At 41.1% G+C, this 20772-nt stretch overlaps 1 protein-coding gene across 1 annotated transcript; it reads right to left on the bottom strand.

Annotated features, from left to right (window-relative positions):
• Positions 1 to 286: 286 nt before the first annotated feature.
• On the bottom strand, positions 287 to 19294 carry DCK (deoxycytidine kinase). Its single transcript, XM_048847497.2, has 7 exons — positions 18881 to 19294; positions 15878 to 15993; positions 10842 to 11035; positions 9770 to 9917; positions 5571 to 5686; positions 4676 to 4775; positions 287 to 1674 (listed from the first exon to the last, which is right to left on the bottom strand). Exons 1-7 carry the CDS (start codon positions 18948 to 18950, stop codon positions 1648 to 1650), a joined length of 771 nt encoding a protein of 256 aa, XP_048703454.1. The 5' UTR covers positions 18951 to 19294; the 3' UTR covers positions 287 to 1647.
• Between the last annotated feature and the right edge of the window lie 1478 nt (positions 19295 to 20772).

Genomic DNA, 20772 nt, shown 5'->3' on the forward strand with positions numbered 1-20772 from the left:
GACACTGGCTTTATATAAACTCAGTTTCTGGAGCTAAGATCTTAGAATGTCTTTCCTTTTGCCTCTGCAGTCCTGGACAAGTCTGGAAAAAATATGGAATTAGTAATTCATTTTCCATATTTTCCATGTGTGGGAAATCTAGACTCAGTAACACAATATTTAAAAAAATGTAGTGAATTTATATCCTCCAAGAATTTGACATATATTGACATCAGTTCAGCTCTTGTATGAATATTACATATCGCCAATCTACGCACAACTGTTACACGATACTGAAAGCCAACAATTTTAATAAGTGCAAAAAAGTTTCTATCCATTTTTATTTTTCAAACATCATTCTAGTCACACAGTATGAGATTCTATCTCCAAATTGACAGGGAACATGAGCACCATTATAATAAAATCCTGTGACAACAGAATATTTGCATTCAAAAGCCAAGTGTATAATTACATATTGAGAAAAAGTATTGAATGCAAAACAATACAGCACAAAATACAGTACATATTTCAAGATGTGTACACTAAATGGTTGATGATTTTTTCAGAATTTGAAAGAAAAATCACCATTACAAAGATCAGTGCATTAAAATAGTGGTTGCTCCACAAAGTTCTCCCTTTTTCATTGCAGAAAAACCAACAGTTAACCAGAGAAGAAATTAAAACAGCAGGAGATTGCTAGGTAAGAACAATGTAACTCCCACCATGACAACATTTAAAAGTCTATTCACATCACATTTAAAAACACAATTTAAAACCTAAAGACAGCTTACATAGTTTTACCTTCTATTTCAGCATTCAACAAGTGGATGCTGGCCTCCACAGAAAAAAAAAAGGATTTACTGGCTACCAAAAACAGATTCCTAAATTTCAGATGGAAATTATCCAATATGAAAAATAATTTATACAGATCTTATAACTTTGTATAGGAAAAGTTATAAAACAAAAAGAACAAGCGCTAACAGATGGAAACTCTCAAATACCTTAGTTTACAAAATGACACAAAAATGGCAGACACCGAAGTTTGTTGAAGGAGCATTGTACTTAAGGTTTGGTTTTTGATCCAACTCATTCTGGGCAAAGCCCCACCAATCTCCTGGAATTATCAAAACACATTTTTGTATTTTGATGTATGGGACTTTATGTAAATTAATTCCCTCATCAGCAGAAATCCCTTCCCCTCAATATCCTCTTCCCGTAATTGGGAAGAACCTGCTACAGAATGTACAACTTCCCTTGCAGACTCTCAAATTCCACTGAAAAATACAGGAGACCAGTTCTGATAAAACCCCTAACTACATGGGAATTAAATACAAATTAGGGACAAAATAGGAAGAGTGCTCTATGGGAATTTATTACTCTAATCAGAAACAGGAGTAGTAATTAAGGGCTCCTGGGACTCTTTGTAGCGTTGGGTAACTTGTAAATTGTTCTCTATAACACTGAACAGGCCCACTGGTTTATGAAAATAATCTATACATAAATTTTGTAAAACAAATATCACAAAGTGTGTTTGTTCCTCACAATTTGTTAAAGCAACGACACTGAACCCCTCCTCTTCAGACACCTTATAAGAAAGCCAAATTTGAACCCAAGCTCTGATCTCACAGATGTTTGGAACAGTTTGATTCTGTTTGCTCTTCAAAAGGATTATAAAGTGCTCAAAAATTTCTTGACCTGCAAAAGAAGCAAATATTTTGAATCAAATGAAGTGTATTTATGAAACAGATCTATGAGAAGTGACTTTTCACCTCTCTACTGCCTTATACCGTACAAGGTGTAATTACTGGGTGAAATAAAATCCCATGACAAAGCATGTGATTTTGTGGCCAGAGTTGCAGAAAGCCACGATTCCTGAAGTTCAGTAGGTGAAGAACCCTAGGTAGCCACACATTGTACTGATGTGGAATTCTTCAGTGCTTCTAAGACATGTGAAAACTGTCCTAAACTGCAACAAGATTCTTTAAGATTACATCTAAAGTTGTTACGGAAGGTGAGCAGTTTCAACATGTATATAAAAGTTCAGAAAATAAACATTCCAAATATATGAACACAAATGAGCTCCCATGCAGCTATTTGAGAATTTGCTCTTCAGCATTAGAGACACAGTAGAACCTGAGATTTATGAACACCAGAGTTACGAAATAACCAATCAACCACACACCTCATTTGAACTGGAAGTACATAATCAGGCAGCAGCAGAGACACTCCCCTTCAACCCCCCCCAAAAGAGCACAAATACAATACAGTGAACTACTAAAAAATAAAGGGAAAGCAGCATTTTTCTTCTGTATAGTAAAGTTTCGTACATCACCTGCACTACATCAGTCACCTCTGTACGCCTTCTGATCTCCTCATTCCGTATGTGATCATGGAGCAATATCTTACACATTCGCCTTTCCATTGCTCTCTGGGTGACAGCGAATTTTTTCTTCCCTCACTTTCATCGTTGACCAGTTTTCCGCTCCATACAGCGCTGCTGGCAGAACAGTGGAATTAAACAGTTCTTTCATTTTCTTCATGGGCAGCTCATCATCCATTAGATACAAGCATTAGAGAAGGCGTACAGAGGTGACCGATGTAGTGCAGGTGATGGGCGGGTCATGTAGTCCGCAGGCAAGACAATAGGTGGACAACCCACATTAGTGACTGGATCCCCAGAGATCACAAACGACCGCTGGGCAGACCAAAAACGCGCTGGGCTGATCCCATGACAAAACTGTTTGGCCAGAAATAGAAAGAATGTGCTTGCAACAAAATGGAATGGTGGAGCGTCAACTTGCGTTCGTGGAGGGACAGACGAGGACAAGCCAGACAAAGAAAGAAAGTAAAGCTTCAGAGCTGTATTAAGTCAATGTTCAGTTGTAAACTTTTGACAGAACAACCATAACATTTTGTTCAAAGTTACGAACAACACATTCCCGAGGTGTTCATAAATCTGAGGCTCTACTGTATGCAAAAACAACTAAGAAGATCCCTAGCAAAAGCTTAGGACACTTTAAGATGTGTGTCCAATGGCTTGACTCTGCAGCAGAGTCTCAGTGCTATGCAGGAAAGGTTGAATTCCAGTTCCTAGTCTCTTTCCCCCTGGGCTGGTGAGGAAGCATATTCAATCACTACAGTCAGGGTGTTTTAGGTTGCTCGGTCATGTAACAAGCTCTAAACCAGAGGCGGGCAAACTACGGCTTGTGGGCCAGGGCCCCTGAGGCTCCCGGCCGGGGAGGCTAGCCCCCAGACCCTACCCCGCAGCCTCAGCTTGCCTCACCGCCAGCGCTCTGGCCCACTGCTCCTGCTGGGCCGGTGTGTGTGTGTGTGGATAGAGGGTGGGGGCCAGGCTGTTTGGGGAGGCACAGCCTTCCCTACCCGGCCCTCCATACAGTTTTGCAACCCAGATGTGACCCTCGGGCCAAAGAATTTGCCCAACCCTGCTCTAAAGTCATCAGAGACCATGCAGGCTATTTTAACAGGTAAATGACCTTATTTCCTAATGGATAAACCAAGACCAAAGGGTAAGTCACCTTGTGAGGTAAACAAATTATTTCTCAGAGAAACTGGACAAGCTTTACTGCAGTGTGAAATAAATATTACTAGCAAAATTTAAAGACAATATAAAAGTATCTGAGCTATGTTCAGTACTGAACATTTACTGAAATGGCTATGAACTAACTGGCCAACACCACACAAGAACAATTAATATCCAAGTGAAAGTTCAACTTGTTGGCCTAGAGTAGAAAAATTATCCCTTTAGCATTAGCTAAGAAATAGACCAGATTGATGTAACAAAACCCTTAGTTTAATTTCTCCCTTAAAACTACTCAAAGAAATATATTTGATCCAAAAATGCAATAGCTCCATTTTATATTCCGCATCATTTCCCAAATAAATTGAGAAACTAAATTTGAAAAGCAGCCACTGTGTTTGCACACCTACTAACTGCTTTTCAGAGGCATTTTTGTCTGCTTCTTTAACAAACATTTTGTAGTTGTGTATGACTGGAGTAGAACGGCAGCAACATAAGAACAGTTTCTCTCTGTCAAGAACACACAAGATTATTTAACCAGTGTAACATCAAGCTGGAAAATCATTTACACAAGAAGAAAACTGGATTGTTTAATGTTTAAGAAACATGCTTAATGTGTAAACAGTGAAGTATGTTTTATGATTTTATATATCTCCTCCCTGCATTAGTAGTTTTATTTTTTAATTACAGTCTTTCAATGGGCTTGTATACTGCCAGTGTCACAAATAAGATTTATATATTTACTCAAATTTTTCCTTTCTCCAAATAGTGAAATCCACAGAGCCTACAGTGGGTCTTCTCTCTGCTTGCTGCTTTGGGTCAGAACTCTGACATGTTAGTTACTGACTCAAAGTGGTGATAGTAGTGGGTTGAATGGAGGAGTGATTCGTATTGCTCAGAGACTCTAGGTGCATATATTTGTGCACGTACATGCACTCACCCACACACAGAGGCAGTTCCAGTGGTGGTCTCAAATGTGCCTTAAAAAAAGCTTTAGGTTAAATATTGCACAGAAAAGTTATGGTGAGAGATGGTTTTGAAGTTACAGACTGCTGTTCCAAAGTACATAGTTTTCTTTGAACATAAATGTGATCTTGTATTGAATGTTTATCAACATGTTTAAATAGCAAAAAGTTGGTATTTCTTGTTAAGTTTTACCTTTTCAATCATATTTTCATACTGGTCTTTGTTGCCTTTGAAATCTTCATTAACATCCAGTGTTAAGATGGGTACTTCTTCCAAGTATTCAAAATCCGTTCTATATAGAAATAGGGGTGTAGGAATAGGAAAAGGAGAGAAATTATATTAATTGCAAAGTAAATATAAATCATATAATTCATATTCTCTGTGTATATATAAAGTCTGCTGCAGTTTCCACGGTATGCATCTGATGAAGTGAGCTGTAGCTCACGAAAGCTCATGCTCAAATAAATTGGTTAGTCTCTAAGGTGCCACAAGTACTCCTTTTCTTTTTGCGAATACAGACTAACACGGCTGTTCCTCTGAAACCTGTCATAAATCAAGTTTTCATCACAGCAATCTTAACAATGAAAATCTCCCAGATTGGGAGAACTGCAGCGCTTAATAAATTATATCCTTAATTTTTAAATACAGGACCCTAAAGCTAGATTCCTTGGTTAGGGTCCTAAATAAATAACCTCGAATTTACAGTGTGCTGAGTGACCAGCATCTCCAAGTGACTTCAGTAATGTCCAGGCTATGTATCCCATTGAGCTCAGTTCTGCAAACTGCTAAATGCTCTCAGCTCTAGCTGAGTTGAACATGAATTGAAGGGCATCCTGGACCCCCAAATAATGTTCAACACCCTGTGAAACTGAGCCCAATAAGACATTTTCAGATATAGTTATAAGAGACCCAAATACATAAGATACTTGATTTTTAAAAGCCATCATGGTTTGACATTTTCAAGGACAACTGAAGTCTTATTTGAAACCGTGGGGAAGACACCGGCAAACACCTTCACTATCAGATGTTTCCAGGTATGCGTTAGTCACCAAAAATAAATAAATAAATAAATAAAAAATAAGCCTACCGTAATGTTCTATGCTGAAGCCAGCTTTCATGTTTGTAGTGAAGTTTCTCCAGATATTCAATAGGAATTTCTTGTTCTTCATCTCTTCCACGCAAGTAAATCCTATTTAAGCATTTCTAAAAGCAGAAAGAAAAAAAGTAGACCAATTTACAAGAGAAGAATTAAAGTCCAATTTATTTTCAACTCCCTGAAGCTTTAAAAAAAAAAAAAAAAAAAAAAAGCCCAATACCCTACACTCTTAGCAAAGATTGCCACCCTTTCACTAGTGAGTGAGTTTTGGGAGTACAGAAAGATTCTTCCACGTTTAGCTAATGGAGGCCAATGACGTGTTGTTGGTTAACTGGCAAAAAAATGGTAAAAAAACAATACAAGAGAAACTTTGCATCAGTTCTTCAACATTGGCACTTAAAGGTTCACTTGATTATTGAAAACAACATAAAAAGCTTTGTTGTGGAGCCATGTTCCCAGTTCCCAGTCAATTATGTCCTTTTATTGGGAAATCTGAACAACTATTCTTGAGAATTATTGTTGCCTTTGTGGACTCAAAAATTCAAAAGGTAAATCTTTCACTTAAAGACAATATAAAAAACAAAAGTTCAAGTTCATCCTAAAACTCCAGTACACTAATAAAAAAGTTTATTTTTCTGTATTCCATACAATAAGGATGTGATGCGTAAAGGGGCAGGTTCAATTAAAAGTTCCAACAACATTTTTTTCATTTTTCAGACTTTGTGATATGTAGAAAAGTTTTATTGCTGACTTTTATTAAAAAAAGGTATTTACATATATTACTTTGCACTTATGGCACCTTTTATCAGAAGATAACAAAGAGTATTGAAAATGTTAAAGTTCACAATGCCCTGAGATTATTTTTATAATCTTTTATGGTAATGTGCAAAAGAGATGGGTTTGTGCCCTTTATTGCTTTACTATGGTGTACGAAGAGGGCCTGAACAGTTAAAATAAAAGGGAGAAGAAAATGGTCTCTATAGCATTAGAAACTCATGTCTTGTCTAGTTTCTGGAGAACGAGGATTCTGACATCAGACATGCTAAGAGCCTGGAAGAAAAGGAATTTTTAAGCAGCCTGTTTAAAACTTGTTTGTTTTGCTGACATCTACTTAATTCCAAAGGTTCATGAGCCCTTGGGAGAAATGGTGTCTCAGCAACCCCAAACACTCCAATGAAGGTGAGAGTTCAGAAAATGTCTCTGGAGCCCACCAAGAAGTCCTTTGGCAAAACAGGGGAAGACCAAACTTGAAATTCCTGATTTTTGTAAAATAAAAATATTCTTATTTTTCAACACACACCCCTTTTAGCTCTCTTTATAAATCATAAAACAGAATATAAGGGGCAAAAACTCAATTTAAAAAAAATACCCTTTATGAATTGAGAGCCAGGCACAGAGAAGTCAAATTTACAAACCAGCTTTGTGGGAGAGCCAGTAATAGAACCAAGAATTCTTTACTCTTGGTCAAGTACTTGGTCAAGTAGTTTGCCTATCACTCCTACTGTGAAGCTTGTCTATAGCTTATCTAAGTATCTACAGGTTTAAAGTAACATGTTCAAATAATTCAGGCCAAAACTTGAAATTTTCTTAAAATGCTAAGATTGAAAAACTCAGAAGAGAAAGTGTCAGTGGCTTGATTTTTGGTGGTGGTGATGGGGCAATTCAAACTTTTTATTTAGATATTACCCTATAGTAATAGAAACTCAAACACCACAGCATTATGCTAGTATGTTCAGTACAAGAAGTGCACTTGACTACATACATACATTGGTCTACATACATTGTCCTAGCTGAATGAAATGCAAAAAGTCAACAGCATAAATAATGTAAAGTATATTGGATTTTTAAAGTTCTTTTGGTTTTAATAATCTAAAGTATTATCTGTAAGGATTTAAACATGTGTCTGTCTTTAGGTTACAGTGTTCCTTTCACATTCTTATATATTTTTCACTTGGTTGTGTACTCACTGCAAACTCCGTAATTATGATCAGGAATGACAGTCTGAAGACCTTTTTTTTTTTATCTTTTCACAAGATGTAAACACACAAATTAGTCATACTTTAAAGGAACAAATAAAATTCAAGGCCAAAGATGAAAACATAACAGGGTGTGTGGGATTCAAAAGAATGAACACAGGGCTCTGCGATGTCATAACACTAGATGCCAAAAGCTAAGTACCTTTGATACAACGTGCACAAAGGGAAGGGCACTTATGTATTCCTTTACAATTACACAGGGTGCAATATTTGCAAGAAAGATGTCTACTGTAAACTTATAATCTTTTTGTACATACTATAATATTCTTTATTTTTACAGGTATTATACTATTTATGAGGATATTATAATTTAAACTGAAGTTTAAACACTGGAATTTTCATGCTCCTCAATGCTAGTGTAGCCTTATACCCCGCCCCTTGCCCCAATCTAGCATTACTTGATCTTAGGAAGGGAGTAAATGTAAGGTGTTTGCCTTGTCAAAAAATAAGAGTCAGGAAAATTGAAGCATCCCCTGACACATCAGCACCACCTAGAGCAATCTTTAAACACACAGATGCAGGAAGACTTGCAAAGATGTGAAGAGCAGTCCCTAAGCTTTCCAGGAACATTAGACACGTTAAATTCTGCCTGTACAGGTGACCAGTTAGTCACACAATAGCTCCAAGTTCTTCTGTGGGCTTTGCTAAGGCCCACAGAAAGTGATCAAGCCAAATCTACACCATACCTTATATTTCTACCAAATACTCTATACAGTGAGAGTACCCCTCCATTCATGCAAATACTTTGACAATGCTCCTATCTACCCTTATCAAGAAATATGTCCCGGACTGGCATAGGATTCCAAGAATTCTTCCCCCAAGGAATAGTTACAGCAATAGCGGAAAAGTGCAATAAGGAAAGAGCAGCCCAACGGACTTAACTATGGTTAAGTGTTTATAGCAAAGGACTGGAAATTAGGACACCTGGGTACTATTCCTGGCTTTGCCTCTGACTTTGACCTTAGACAAGTTGCTTATGGCCATACTTTCCCCTTGTCACAGAACAGATGGGCCTATAATCAAAGTCAAAAAGGTAAACAGCTACATGGCATCATATGGGAGCAAGCAGCCTTAACCATTCTCTCCATGCCAGTGACAATCACTGAATACAGTACGCATCCAGGCAAAAGAAAAGGAGTCAGGAACAGGCCACCTTGCACAGTGAATGTCCTTTCTCAAGGCAGCAGTAAAGATATTTGCATTGGAAATTATTACTGACGAGGGCTGGTAATAAAAAGTGTCAAAACTATACTGACAGAAAATAGGAAAATTTGAAACCCATCCCTCCCTGAACCCAGGTTTTCCAAACAGCTTTTAACTTTGACTATATCAGCAACAGCTACACCTACATATCACATGAACCACATCAGAAAGGACAAGAACCTGAATACCAGAGAACCTATGGCAAACAAGGCAAACCGAGGCAGCAAGGCTTGCATTGGTATGGGCTTCAGAATGATTGAGAGCCAGAAAGAGGCACTTCTGATACTCATCTGTGACCCAAAAATCCATGGAATTTCCACTGTTTTTCCATTGTAATCTCCATCCAGTGTGTGGATTTTAGTACATTGCTCCCTGCCCACTAGTCCTGTGTTCTTTTGGGCAAAGTGGCTGAGCTCTGAATCCAAGTCATCTTACCTTCTCAGGCAGAACAGCTATATTGTCTCCTTTATCTCTTTATGCTTCAGTTTTCTTTATCTGTAAAGAATATCATCTCACAGGAACATGTGAGGCTTTACTAATGTACATAAAGCACTTTGAGATCCTTGATATAAATGGGCAAAATATTATTTCTAGGCATTTTCTTGGACAGAAGTCCACTTTCTCTGCCCCAACTTTATTTCCCAGACAGCTGTGTTGCCACTAGGTAACATGCCTGGTGTTGGTGTTTTAACATGAGCAGTCACAAGTTTATAAAGATTCTGATACAGACAGCTTGGGCTGAAGATTTGTTTGAACGTAACTGAGATTTCTCAAGAAAACAGTAGTTTTGTGGACACCTTAAAAATACACCACTTTCTATGGAGTATTGAAGAGTGCAACCTGGCAAAATAGTTCTAAACTCATGTAGGCAAAGATTTATAGGCAAGGCTCAGATTGGTCAATCTGATTGCACTCTCATTCTTGCTAAATTCATAAAGTTTTATTTCTCACCTCAGGAGTGGCTCTGAGATAAATGATTCCATCTAGTTGAAGGCTTTGACCAAACTGCTTATTCATCCATTCATGCCAATCTTGGTAAATCGTCCATTCGGTTTCATCCATGCAATCAGATTCATATAAGTTAGATGCAAAAATATACCTAAAACCCAAAAGATTTATCAAACAATGAGGAAATGTAATTCATGTTATTTAAATATCCAGTTCAATATGCTCTGCCATATCTAGGAAAAAATGGATGAGCTACTTTTGTAGCCTGGTCGATGTTTAGATTGCAAGAAACTCAATTATCCATGAATAGTGTCGCTAAAACCTAACAGTTTTGTTCCACTGGCTCACCTGAAGGAGTCAGGTGATCTTATTACTAGATTGTATTTAACCCTTTGCTCTCTTTCTAGATGGCTGCAGTCTTGCCACACATCTGGTCCCCTACCCCATGCTATTTCAGTTGCAGTTTCCCACAGAGTCATGCATAGCTGCCATGTTCAGGGTTCGGACATATGTTCTATTACCTCTCTGACAGGTTCACCACCTTTTGGAGACTGCAACAAGAGCATTTAGGACAGTACACCTAGCTCCTCCACTGAAGCACCATGGTAGTTGGCTAGGACTATCCTCGGGCACTATTAACCCCCAAACTGCAGACATGGGGCTCAATAGTGAAGTTCAACCCCCTGCAGCCAGAGACTGAAAGGTAAGACACTTAGGAGCAAATATAGAGCAGCTCTCAAAGAACATGGGAATAACAAAAGTTAGGGAGAGATAGAGAATTTGCTCTTCTTTCTCCCTTCAACTCTGCCCCCCTCCCTTTTTTTTTAAGAGGACAGAAAATTACATATATTTAATATAATTTCATTAATACAACAAAGTTATTGTTTGAATTGGTAAAATGACCTCATTGTACAATAATATGGAGAGAAAGTGAACAATGGATCCACTGATAATATCGTAAACTCACCAGAGCCAGTCACAAACCACTGGTCCTTAAGTGCTTATGAAAGCTCATCTGCTTTCTAGTCATACAAGGATTCTAATACTCAGCCAAGTGTCCACATATTAAACATACCTGTCGCTATACACAGATCGCTCAAAGAAGACCACAGGGTTCTCCACCTCCCTGATTTTCCCATTAAGGGATTTGAGCTGAGCCCGGATTCTACTCAGGCAGGCATACGTCTGGAAGGTGAAAGACCACCGGTCCGGTTTCTCATACATCATCTGAAGCACATTCCCTCCACTCTTCTGTGATGTCGTCAGCTCCTATTTTTAACAAAGTAAGTCACCCAATGATTATGGGGTCCAACTTATCTAAGTTACCTCTAAAATGCCCAAAATTGCTTATCATGACAAAATGGTGTAGTCTCTTTTTTCAGGCCTAGAATTGTCTCCAACTACTCTTAATCTCCATTTATAAGTGTGAGTGTCATTTGCACACATCTTAACTCCCTTCGTTGTGCTGAGAATTGCATCCTGCACTTCTCTGAGACCCCCTGCAACATTGGGGCATAGTGTGTGAGAGCACAACCCAACTGTTTTTTGTTTGGGAAAACACAGTTATGAACTGTGCAGCATTTTACCTTTATTCACCTATGGAGAAGATTTCATGCACGGGTTTGCAAGTCATATTCACATCAGGCACATTGCAAGGCGTGAGACACCAAAGGTCAAATGCCGCAAAACTTGAGTTAAATTCAGCAACCAATTATGTGTTTTGGACAAATAGTGTTCTGTTTTGGCACAGGCCTATATAAAGAAAATTACAAATTTTGTCTGGTCATAATCTTTGTACTGTGTGTAGGAAGTGGGGGTAGAGCGGAAAGGAGTGCCTTTGTTTTGTTTATGAAAAAAGTGGCTTTGATTTAACAAAGGTACAATTGAAAATAGACTACGTAATGTGGACATCAGAAAACTTACTAATGATAATAATTACTATTTTGCACTTCTGTAATCGCTTGCCTCTAAGGACTTTTATAAAATGAGTACATGGGCAATTTTTATAAACAGAGAAACTGAGGAGCAGACACTTCCCAACTCTGCCACTGACCTGTTGTGTGGCCTTGGGTAACTGACTCCCATGCCTGTATTCTAACCACTAGAACACACAGCTCCCATTGGTCTTAAGGTGAGCATATAAATATATTTAATGTGCATGTATGCTCACCAATAACCTACACTATCCCAGAAGGCATACTTAATTCTGTCTCAGCACAGGGGGATGAACTAGTGACTTCTTGAGATTCCTTCCAGGGCTACATTTCTATTATAAACAGAAATATATCTGCTTAAGTTACACAATTAAGCAATATTAACTTTTCCTTTTAAACTTTCATTATTAATTAGTTGTAAAACTATTGTTAGATTGTTGACATTTCAGTTGTAAATTTCTCAGGCAAAAATGCTATATGTCAAAGCTAAACTGCACAGGATAATTTTATTATACGCAGCTGGTTTTTGGCTACAATTAAGTAACGTTACCACATCGATGGCCACAGATACCAATCCTTGACTTGAAATGGGCAATTAGAGGATCTCAACCATTATGAGCATTCATCTCATAAGAAGATAAGAATGACCATACTGGGTCAGACCAAAGGTCCATCCAGCCCAGTATCCTGTCTATCGGCAGTGGCCAATGCCAGGTGCCCCAGAGGGAGTGAACCTAACAGGTAATGATCTAGTGATCTCTCTCCTACCATCCATTTCCATCCTCTGACAAACAGAGGCTAGGGACACCATTCCTTGCCCATCCTGGCTAACAGCCAATAATAGACTTAACCGCCATGAATTTATCCAGTTCTCTTTTAAACCCTGTTATAGTCCTAGCCTTCACAACCACCTCAGGCAAGGAGTTCCACAGGTTGACTGTGCACTGAGTGAAGAAGAACTTCCTTTTATTTGTTTTAAACCTGTTACCCATTAATTTCATTTGGGTGGCCCCTAGTTCTTATATTATGGGAACAAGTAAATAACTTTTCCTTATTCACTTTCTCCACACCACTCATGATTTTATAGACCTCTATCATATTCTCCCCTTAGTCTCCTCTTTTCCAAGCTGAAAAGTCTAGCCTCTTTAATCTCTCCTCATATGGGACCCGTTCCAAACCCCTAATCATTTTAGTTGCCCTTTTCTGAACCTTTTCTAATGCCAGTATATCTTTTTTGAGATGAGGGGACCACATCTGTATGCAGTATTCAAGATGTGGGCGTACATTGGGTTTATATAAGGCAATAAGATATTTTCCATCTTATTCTCTATCCCTTTTTTAATGATTCCTAACATCCCGTTTGCTTTTTTGACTGCTGCTGCACACTGCGTGGACGTCTTCAGAGAACTATCCACGAGGACTCCACGATCTTTCTCCTGATTAGTTGTAGCTAAATTAGCCCCCCATCATATCATATGTATAGTTGGGGTTATTCTTTCCAGTGTGCATTACTTTACATTTATCCACATTAAATTTCATTTGCCATTTTGTTGCCCAATCACTTAGTTTTGTGAAATCTTTTTGAAGTTCTTCACAGTCTACTTTGGTCTTAACTATCTTGAGCAGTTTAGTATCATCTGCAAACTTTGTCACCTCACTGTTTACCCCTTTCTCCAGATCATTTATGAATAAGTTGAACAGGATTGGTCCTAGGACTGATCCTTGGGGAACACCACTAGTTACCCCTCTCCATTCTGAAAATTTACCATTTATTCCTACCCTTTGCTCCCTGTCTTTTAACCAGTTCTCAATCCATAAAAGGATCTTCCCTCTTATCCCATGACAACTTAATTTACGTATGAGCCTTTGGTGAAGGACCTTGTCAAAGGCTTTCTGGAAATCTAAGTACACTATGTCCACTGGATCCCCCTTGTCCACATGTTTGTTGACCCCCTCAAAGAACTCTAATAGATTAGTAAGACATGGTCTCCCTTTACAGAAACCATGTTGACTTTCGCGCAACAATTTATGTTCTTCTATGTGTCTGACAATTTTATTCTTTACTATTGTTTCAACTAATTTGTCCGGTACAAACATTAGACTTACCAATCTGTAATTGCCAGGATCTCCAAAAACTTCTTCATTGCAACCCAAAAGGGCTGTGAAAAGTTGCTTGGTTTGGATGACCTAGTACAAGCACACACTTTTTGACCAATAAATGGTAGATGAGGCAAATGCCTTCACTGTTTAAAACTTTTGTTTAGTGCAGGGGTGGGCAAACTTTTTGGCCAGAGGGCCGCATCGGGTTTCTGAAATTGTATGGAAGGCCAGTTAGGGGATGTTGTGCCTCCCCAAACAGCCAGGCATGGCCCAACCCCGGCCCCGTATCTGACCCCTCCTGCTTCTCACCCCCCTCCCCCCGGACCCCTGACCCATCCACCCCCCGCTCTCTGTCCCCTGACCTCCTGCCCCAACTGCCCCCTGCCGCCCCATCCAACTCCCCCCTCTCCTTTCTGACTGCCCCCCTGCGACCCCTGCCCCCATCCACTCCCCCCTTCTCCTTGACCGTCCCCGGACTCCCTGTCCTACTCCCCCCACCCCATTTAACCCCCCCCTTCCTGACAGCACCCCGGGACCCCTGCCACATCCAACCACCCCTTCTCTCTGTCCCCTGACTTCCCCCAGAACGCCTGCCCCTGACTGCCCCCCCATCCAATCCCCCCCTCCTTTCTGACTGCCCCCCTAGGACCCCATCTCCATTCAACCACCCTGTTCCCCGCCCTCTGACAGCCCAGACCCCTATCCACACCCCTGAACTCCCCTGCTCTCTATTCAATCCCCCCACTCCCCGCCTCCTTATCCCGCTGCCTGGAGCGCTGGTGGTGCGGCTGCACCAGGACAGGCAGCCACGCTGCACAGCACAGAGCCCCAGGTCAGGCCAGGCTCTGCAGCTGCGCTGCCCCAGGAGCTCGCTGCTCCGCCGCCCAGAGCACGGCACTGGCAGTGCAGTGAGCTGAGGCTGCGGGGAAGGGGGAACAGCTGGGGAGGGCTGGGGGCGAGCCTCCCAGGCCAGGAGCTCAGGGGCCGGGGGCTGTGGTTTGCCCACCTCTGGTTTAGTGTGTCAAAATACATTGTACTATTTTTTACATTTAAAAAAGTTCCTTTATGGCTCAGTGATAGCACTACTGTGCACAGACATCATGACTTGTGCCCTTAGGTGGCAGCCATGAAGCAAGCTGAAATAGTTATAGATCCAGGTTTAGAATACAAATATCAAAATCGAAACCAGATTATATAAACAATTTAATCAGCAGCTCACATTCTTTTGCCAAAGGTTTCAGAAGGTATCTCCTAGGACATCTGAACTATTCTATGTTTTCTTCACAGAGATATATTATCAAATCTGAGCTATGTCTTTCCAATACTTCCTTGTCATGTTTTAGGCTATGGCTACAGTACACAACTTTTAGTGACATGGCTGTGCTGCTGTTTGTCAGCAGGAGAGAGCTCTCCTGCTTGACAAAAAACTTCCACCCCCAAGAGCGACAGTTCTCCTGCCGACAAAGCGCTGTTCACACCAGTGCTTTTTGTCTGTAAAACTTTTGTTGTTCGGGGGTGTGTGTTTTTTTTAACAACTCTGAACGACAAAAGTTTTGCTGATGAAGTGCCAGTATAGACAAAGCCAGTGGTGCTCAAGTGGGAGAGGCCATGCAAAAGTTTTGCTGATGAAGTGCCAGTATAGACAAAGCCAGTGGTGCTCAAGTGGGAGAGGCCATGCAAGCAAGGACTGGCATTTTTCCAATATTTGTGCCGATTAGGTGTAAATGGTGTTTACTCTGCAATACACTTGTAAGTCTGGCCGAAAGGATTACTACACTCCCCATACCTACTTTGTCTTAAACATGCACGAGTGTAAACACACATTCCATTTGAGCATCACAAGGTTGTTTAATAAGGGTCAAAGCCTACAAAGGTGAAAAGAATCCAAATGAATATGATGAGAGTTGATTAAACTGTTACTATTCCAGGTATATATATACACACAGATCATATTTTTATTATTGTTTTATTAGATTAGAAGAGGCCTTGATCCCAAAGATGCAGTTTCTCCTTGCTCAATAATGGGCAAATAATATGAAATACTAATCTCAATAAAAGTCAAAGGCTATCATCATACCTCATAATCCTCTTGGCAGCTTTGAACATTGCACCATCTTTCTACAGGCTCAGGAACAACTTCCCATTCCTGGGTAACTTGTTTGAGAATATTCACAAATGTTGATTTTCCTGCAGCTGTTGGAAAAGAGAACAATAAATACATCTGTCAGAAAGTAATGGAAGTGGTTAATTGTTAGCCACTAGATACTCCGTTTTCCAGGTTCCATCAAATGCAACCTCCACTTCCCATGCATCACTGGCTTCATGAGAAGACCTCCCCAGTACATTCTCCTCCTGCAGTATTACAGCATCCATACGTAGATTAGGTCTTGGAACAAGGCCAATGAGATCAATTGAATCTTTTTCCCTTGCCCGTAACAACCATCAGTTGTATAATATTTTCTGTAAATATAATATTTTCTGTAAAATTTCTGAAAATATAATCTGACCCTGACCTCGTGTGCAGACTATATTCTATAGCAGAGTAGCAGAAGCATGCTAGAACATATTAAACAGGGAACCTAATGATTATGGGATGTTTATTGTGGAGCTAAAACAAGGGAAAAAAGTTGACATTAAATACTTCACTATATTAGTCACCTGGAATGAAGTGCTATACTTAATGCCACAGAACAATTTTCACTAATAACTTTTGAATTATTCATAACTTTCTGGAAAAATTAATGATTGCTAAGCAAAGATAATCGTTTCAGAAAAAAATTTTCACCATTTTTCTATATGGGTGAAAAAACTTCTCGCTATTGTCAAACTTCCCCCCCCCTCCCAAAGAATGGATGAACATTAAACTTAGTACATGAATTATCCTCACTAAGCAAGTCTGAAAAACTGGACATTAAGTTATTAATGAATGGAAACAGGCAATTGTGCATGCACTGCAGAAAATTTTAAGTCTGAATGCTTGAATCTAGGAATGAACTGCTAAGTGAGTTCTTTTGTAAGTGCCCATGTAATGTAAGTTATTAGCAGCTTAAGTTCATATCCTATACAATACTAGGTATGGCAACATAGACAAACTATTGTGGCTGTAGACTTTAAAATATAAATCAGAAAATGCAGAAGTTTAACTGTGTGCATTTTCTGTGTGAAAATGTTTTTTGTGCATTTGTCAGTGTGACAATGTTTTCTATCAATACACCCATGTGCCTCAAGATGCTTCGACCTTGTCTTCTACTTGAGAAAAAAATTTAAATCAAGGGCTCCCCCTACAGTTTACTTCCAGCAACTAATATGGGTTAAAAAAACTATAACCGTCTTGTTTTCATTATTTTAACATGGGTTAGTTTAACATGGGTTAAAAATACACCTTTTCCCTAGTAAAGACAATCTTGGTCTATGTTAGTATTCTAGGTGAAGTGACATTTAGGTACTACTGACACATCCTACTTCATCTTTTTGTTTAGTTAACTTTTAAAAGTAAATTTAACTTCTCAGAGTGTACCACATAATTTTTCTTCTAACTTATTTTCAGGCAAGAAAGAAAGCTTTTAATTAAGAAATTTAAAGGCAACTGGTGATCTCCCTGGTAAAGTTACAAAGGCACCATCCTGTCATTTGTCTCCCCACAAGGAGCGTCAGTTACAAAGCCAGTAGATTAGTCTGCCACAAAGCAAAAGAATGGAGTGCTTCAAAACAAACAAAAAAAAGTACATTAAAATGAGAATAAATAAAGCTACCAAGAGCTGGAGGAGCAATAGATCAGTGAAGTGGTACGAACCATGGGAAATTCTGATCTCAATTCCTACATGGCACTCTGGGGCCAAAAACGTTTAGCTCATCCTGTGACTGAACAACCTGAGGCACTCCCTGGCCTTCAGAGCAAGTTAAACTGGTTTCTCTTCACTAGTATAAAATAAAATAGCATAGAATATCCTGAGAAACAATAAAAGTCAGGAGACTAGTTTGGAGAAGGAGATAGTGATAATTATTTACCAGGATTAAAAAGGAACTAAAGGGACTTGAGCTGATCATGTCTGCTTGCACAAACATTTCTGATGCCCTAACTCATAAAACAAAAATCTGGCAAGAATACTACAGAAAGAAATACATTTGTTCAAACCAGGAACTTGAATAGAGTAAAGGATAACATCTTCAGTATTGCAATCCAGTACTTGTAACACTACTAGCAACTTCCCAAGTTACTTCCTGCTTTGTTTTCCTGATGTATATTCTTGTTAGATCAGATTTCCTAACCTAAGGGCTTGCTTCAGCAGGGAAACTGACAGGAATAGCTGACATGAAGCTCTGTGTGAGCTTGAAAGCTTTTTTCTCTCACCAGCTGAAGTTGGTCCAATAAAAATATTATCTCACCCGCCTTGCTTCTCTGAATCTCTTGGGACCAACAGGGCTACCACACCACAATAGGACCAGCTACTGTGGAATAAGCTGAGCTCCCCGTGTGGCCACTCTATTGCAGACTGAAAATCGCTTTAATTCAGAGCAGTTGCGTGGACACGGGGAGCTGGTCCAGACAATTTCCCAAACGTAGCCAGCTCCCCAGGGATGTCGAAAGGGTCAATCTTTGTAAAGCGCTGTGAAGACACACAACGGAAACCACTGCCGTGGCATGGGTGTGTTTTCAGCATGCCCGGTAGGAACAGCCGAGGCAAAGCGGGGAAGTGCGGCAGAAGTCCCCGTCCAGGCCAGTCCCCACCAGGGCTTCACAGCCACGGGCAGAGTTGCCTTCTCCCCATGGCTGAGGGCCGTTGGCAGGCAGCGCTCGGGTTTGCGGACAGGGAAAGGGCACGCTCCGGGCTCGGAGGGCAGTGGCGACCTAGGGCACAACCAGCTGCCGGGCGGGCTCGGAAGGAGGCTCCCTGGGCAGGTGATCCCAGGGCGGCAGCGGCTGGCCCAGCAGCCGGGACAGGAGGCTGGCCCGGCAGGTCCCGGCGCTTCCCGCCAAGGGATGGCGGTAGGTCACCTCAGGGGAGGGCGGGAGAGGTGAGGAACGGCGGCGCCTCAGCGCTGGTCCCGGAGGGGCCAGGGCCGCGCGGCGGGATCTCACCGATGTTGCCCTCTATGGCGATCTTCTTGATGCCGCTCTGGGCCCGGCCGCGCTTGGGGGGGGTGGCCATGGAGACGCTGCTGCTGCTGCCGCCGCCGCGCGAGCCGGGTGGATGCTGCTGGCCCTCAGCGGGTGCTCTCGCGCGCTCGCCGGTTGCCGCGTTCGAATTTGGCGCGCGGGGCTCGGGCGGTAGTCAGCGACTGCGGTGACGTCACTAGCACGTCTCGCATCGCTCCCTCCGCGGGACAAAAGGTCGGCCCGCTGTTCCCGCGACAGGCCGTATGGGTGCCCGCCAGGGCCAAGGCCTGTCAGCGAGTGAAACGGCCCCGCCTCTGCCTTGGCTCGTGGGCTGTTTGGCGGAGGAGGGGCAGGTAAACGGCTTCCTCCCTCCTCCAGCCCCGGACAGCACGCGAGCGAAAATCAATCGATTACAGAGCGACGGAGGCAGGGAAGCTGCTGAGCGCCGAGCGTGTCAATCACTGAATGGGCGCTCCAGGGGCAACGTGACCCACGCACCTGTTTTTCAACTCAGTCCAGTTTTCCTGTAGTTTTCCTGAGGGCGCACGCCCTTGCCAGTGCTGGGGGTGGGGCATTCACCACTTTGAGTTTTGGTGAGCAAAATTACCTTAAAAGGGTGTTTGTTTTCACACACCCATGACTCAGAAACCATTGATCAGATTTCCTTCCCTCTTTCCAGAATAATTCCCCTGTGGGCTGAGATCCACGATGGAAAAGTTTAGTCCTGAAAGGGAATTTTTCAGACTGAAAACAGAGGGTTACAATGAAAGTTTAATTTAAGTCTTTCCATGAAGCATTTACAAATTTCCATTCCAGAACAATGTGACTTTCACTCGGTTAGTTGCCAAACAGCAGCAACCAGAGAAAGAAGATAAGTATCCTTTATTTCCCTACAGCAAATAGAAAAGACAGAAAGAAAAGATAGTGAAGAAAAAGTTATCTGGGGGCACCAGGTGAAGACCACGTTTAACTTCTTAACCTCTGATGGTGAAAAATCTTGAACTGCCAAAAACAGTGAGAGAATTGGCTAAAGCGTCCTTTGAAGCTATAGCAGTGTTTTGATCTTTACTTGTGACAAAGTTACATGATACTTCTTGGGCTCTAATACTGTGCCTAGAAAGAGCCAGCACTGGGTGTTTGGATGAGTTATAGTTTGGGTGCAGTCCTATCTAGAGTATCCCTGACAGGTGTTTGTCCAACCTGTTCTTAAAAATCTCAATGCCAGAGATTCCACAGTCTCCCTACATACTTTGTTCCAGTGCTTCTGCTAGACAGTTTCTACTTTGAATATCTAACATTTATAAACAAGTGTAATGGCCTCAACGGTATGCATCTGATGAAGTGAGCTGTAGCTCACGAAAGCTCATGCTCAAATAAATTGGTTAGTCTCTAAGGTGCCACAAGTACTCCTTTTCTTTTTGCGAATACAGACTAACACGGCTGTTCCTCTGAAACCTGTCAAATATAAACGTAAATCAAATTTAAATGTACTTTCTTACAGTCAGTCCTTTCTTACTGTGCTTCTTCCTGTTGTGCCCATGCATATTTCTCTGTGGAGCATATCTTTCTCAGAGTGGTTGATTGCACATCAAATAGCCATGAAAGTGTTTACCAGATGTATGCCTGCAGTTGTGCGCTGTACAAGCAGGATCCCTTTCAGCGACTAAACAATCAATACCATGTCATCCTTACTGCTGCTGGCAGCGGCACTACGTTAAGAGCCGGGCAGCCAGCCAGCAGTTGCCGTTCTCCGTCTGCCCAGCTCTGAAAGCAGTGCCACCAGCAGCGGCACAGAAGTAAGGATAGCAAACCAGTAAAAGTGCATGCTGCTATTAGGACATGCCAGAAATTGCAGTTCTACCAGAGTCAATGTT

This window comes from Caretta caretta, chromosome 4 (genome assembly GCF_965140235.1).
Source record: "Caretta caretta isolate rCarCar2 chromosome 4, rCarCar1.hap1, whole genome shotgun sequence".
Classification (NCBI taxonomy): domain Eukaryota; kingdom Metazoa; phylum Chordata; order Testudines; family Cheloniidae; genus Caretta; species Caretta caretta.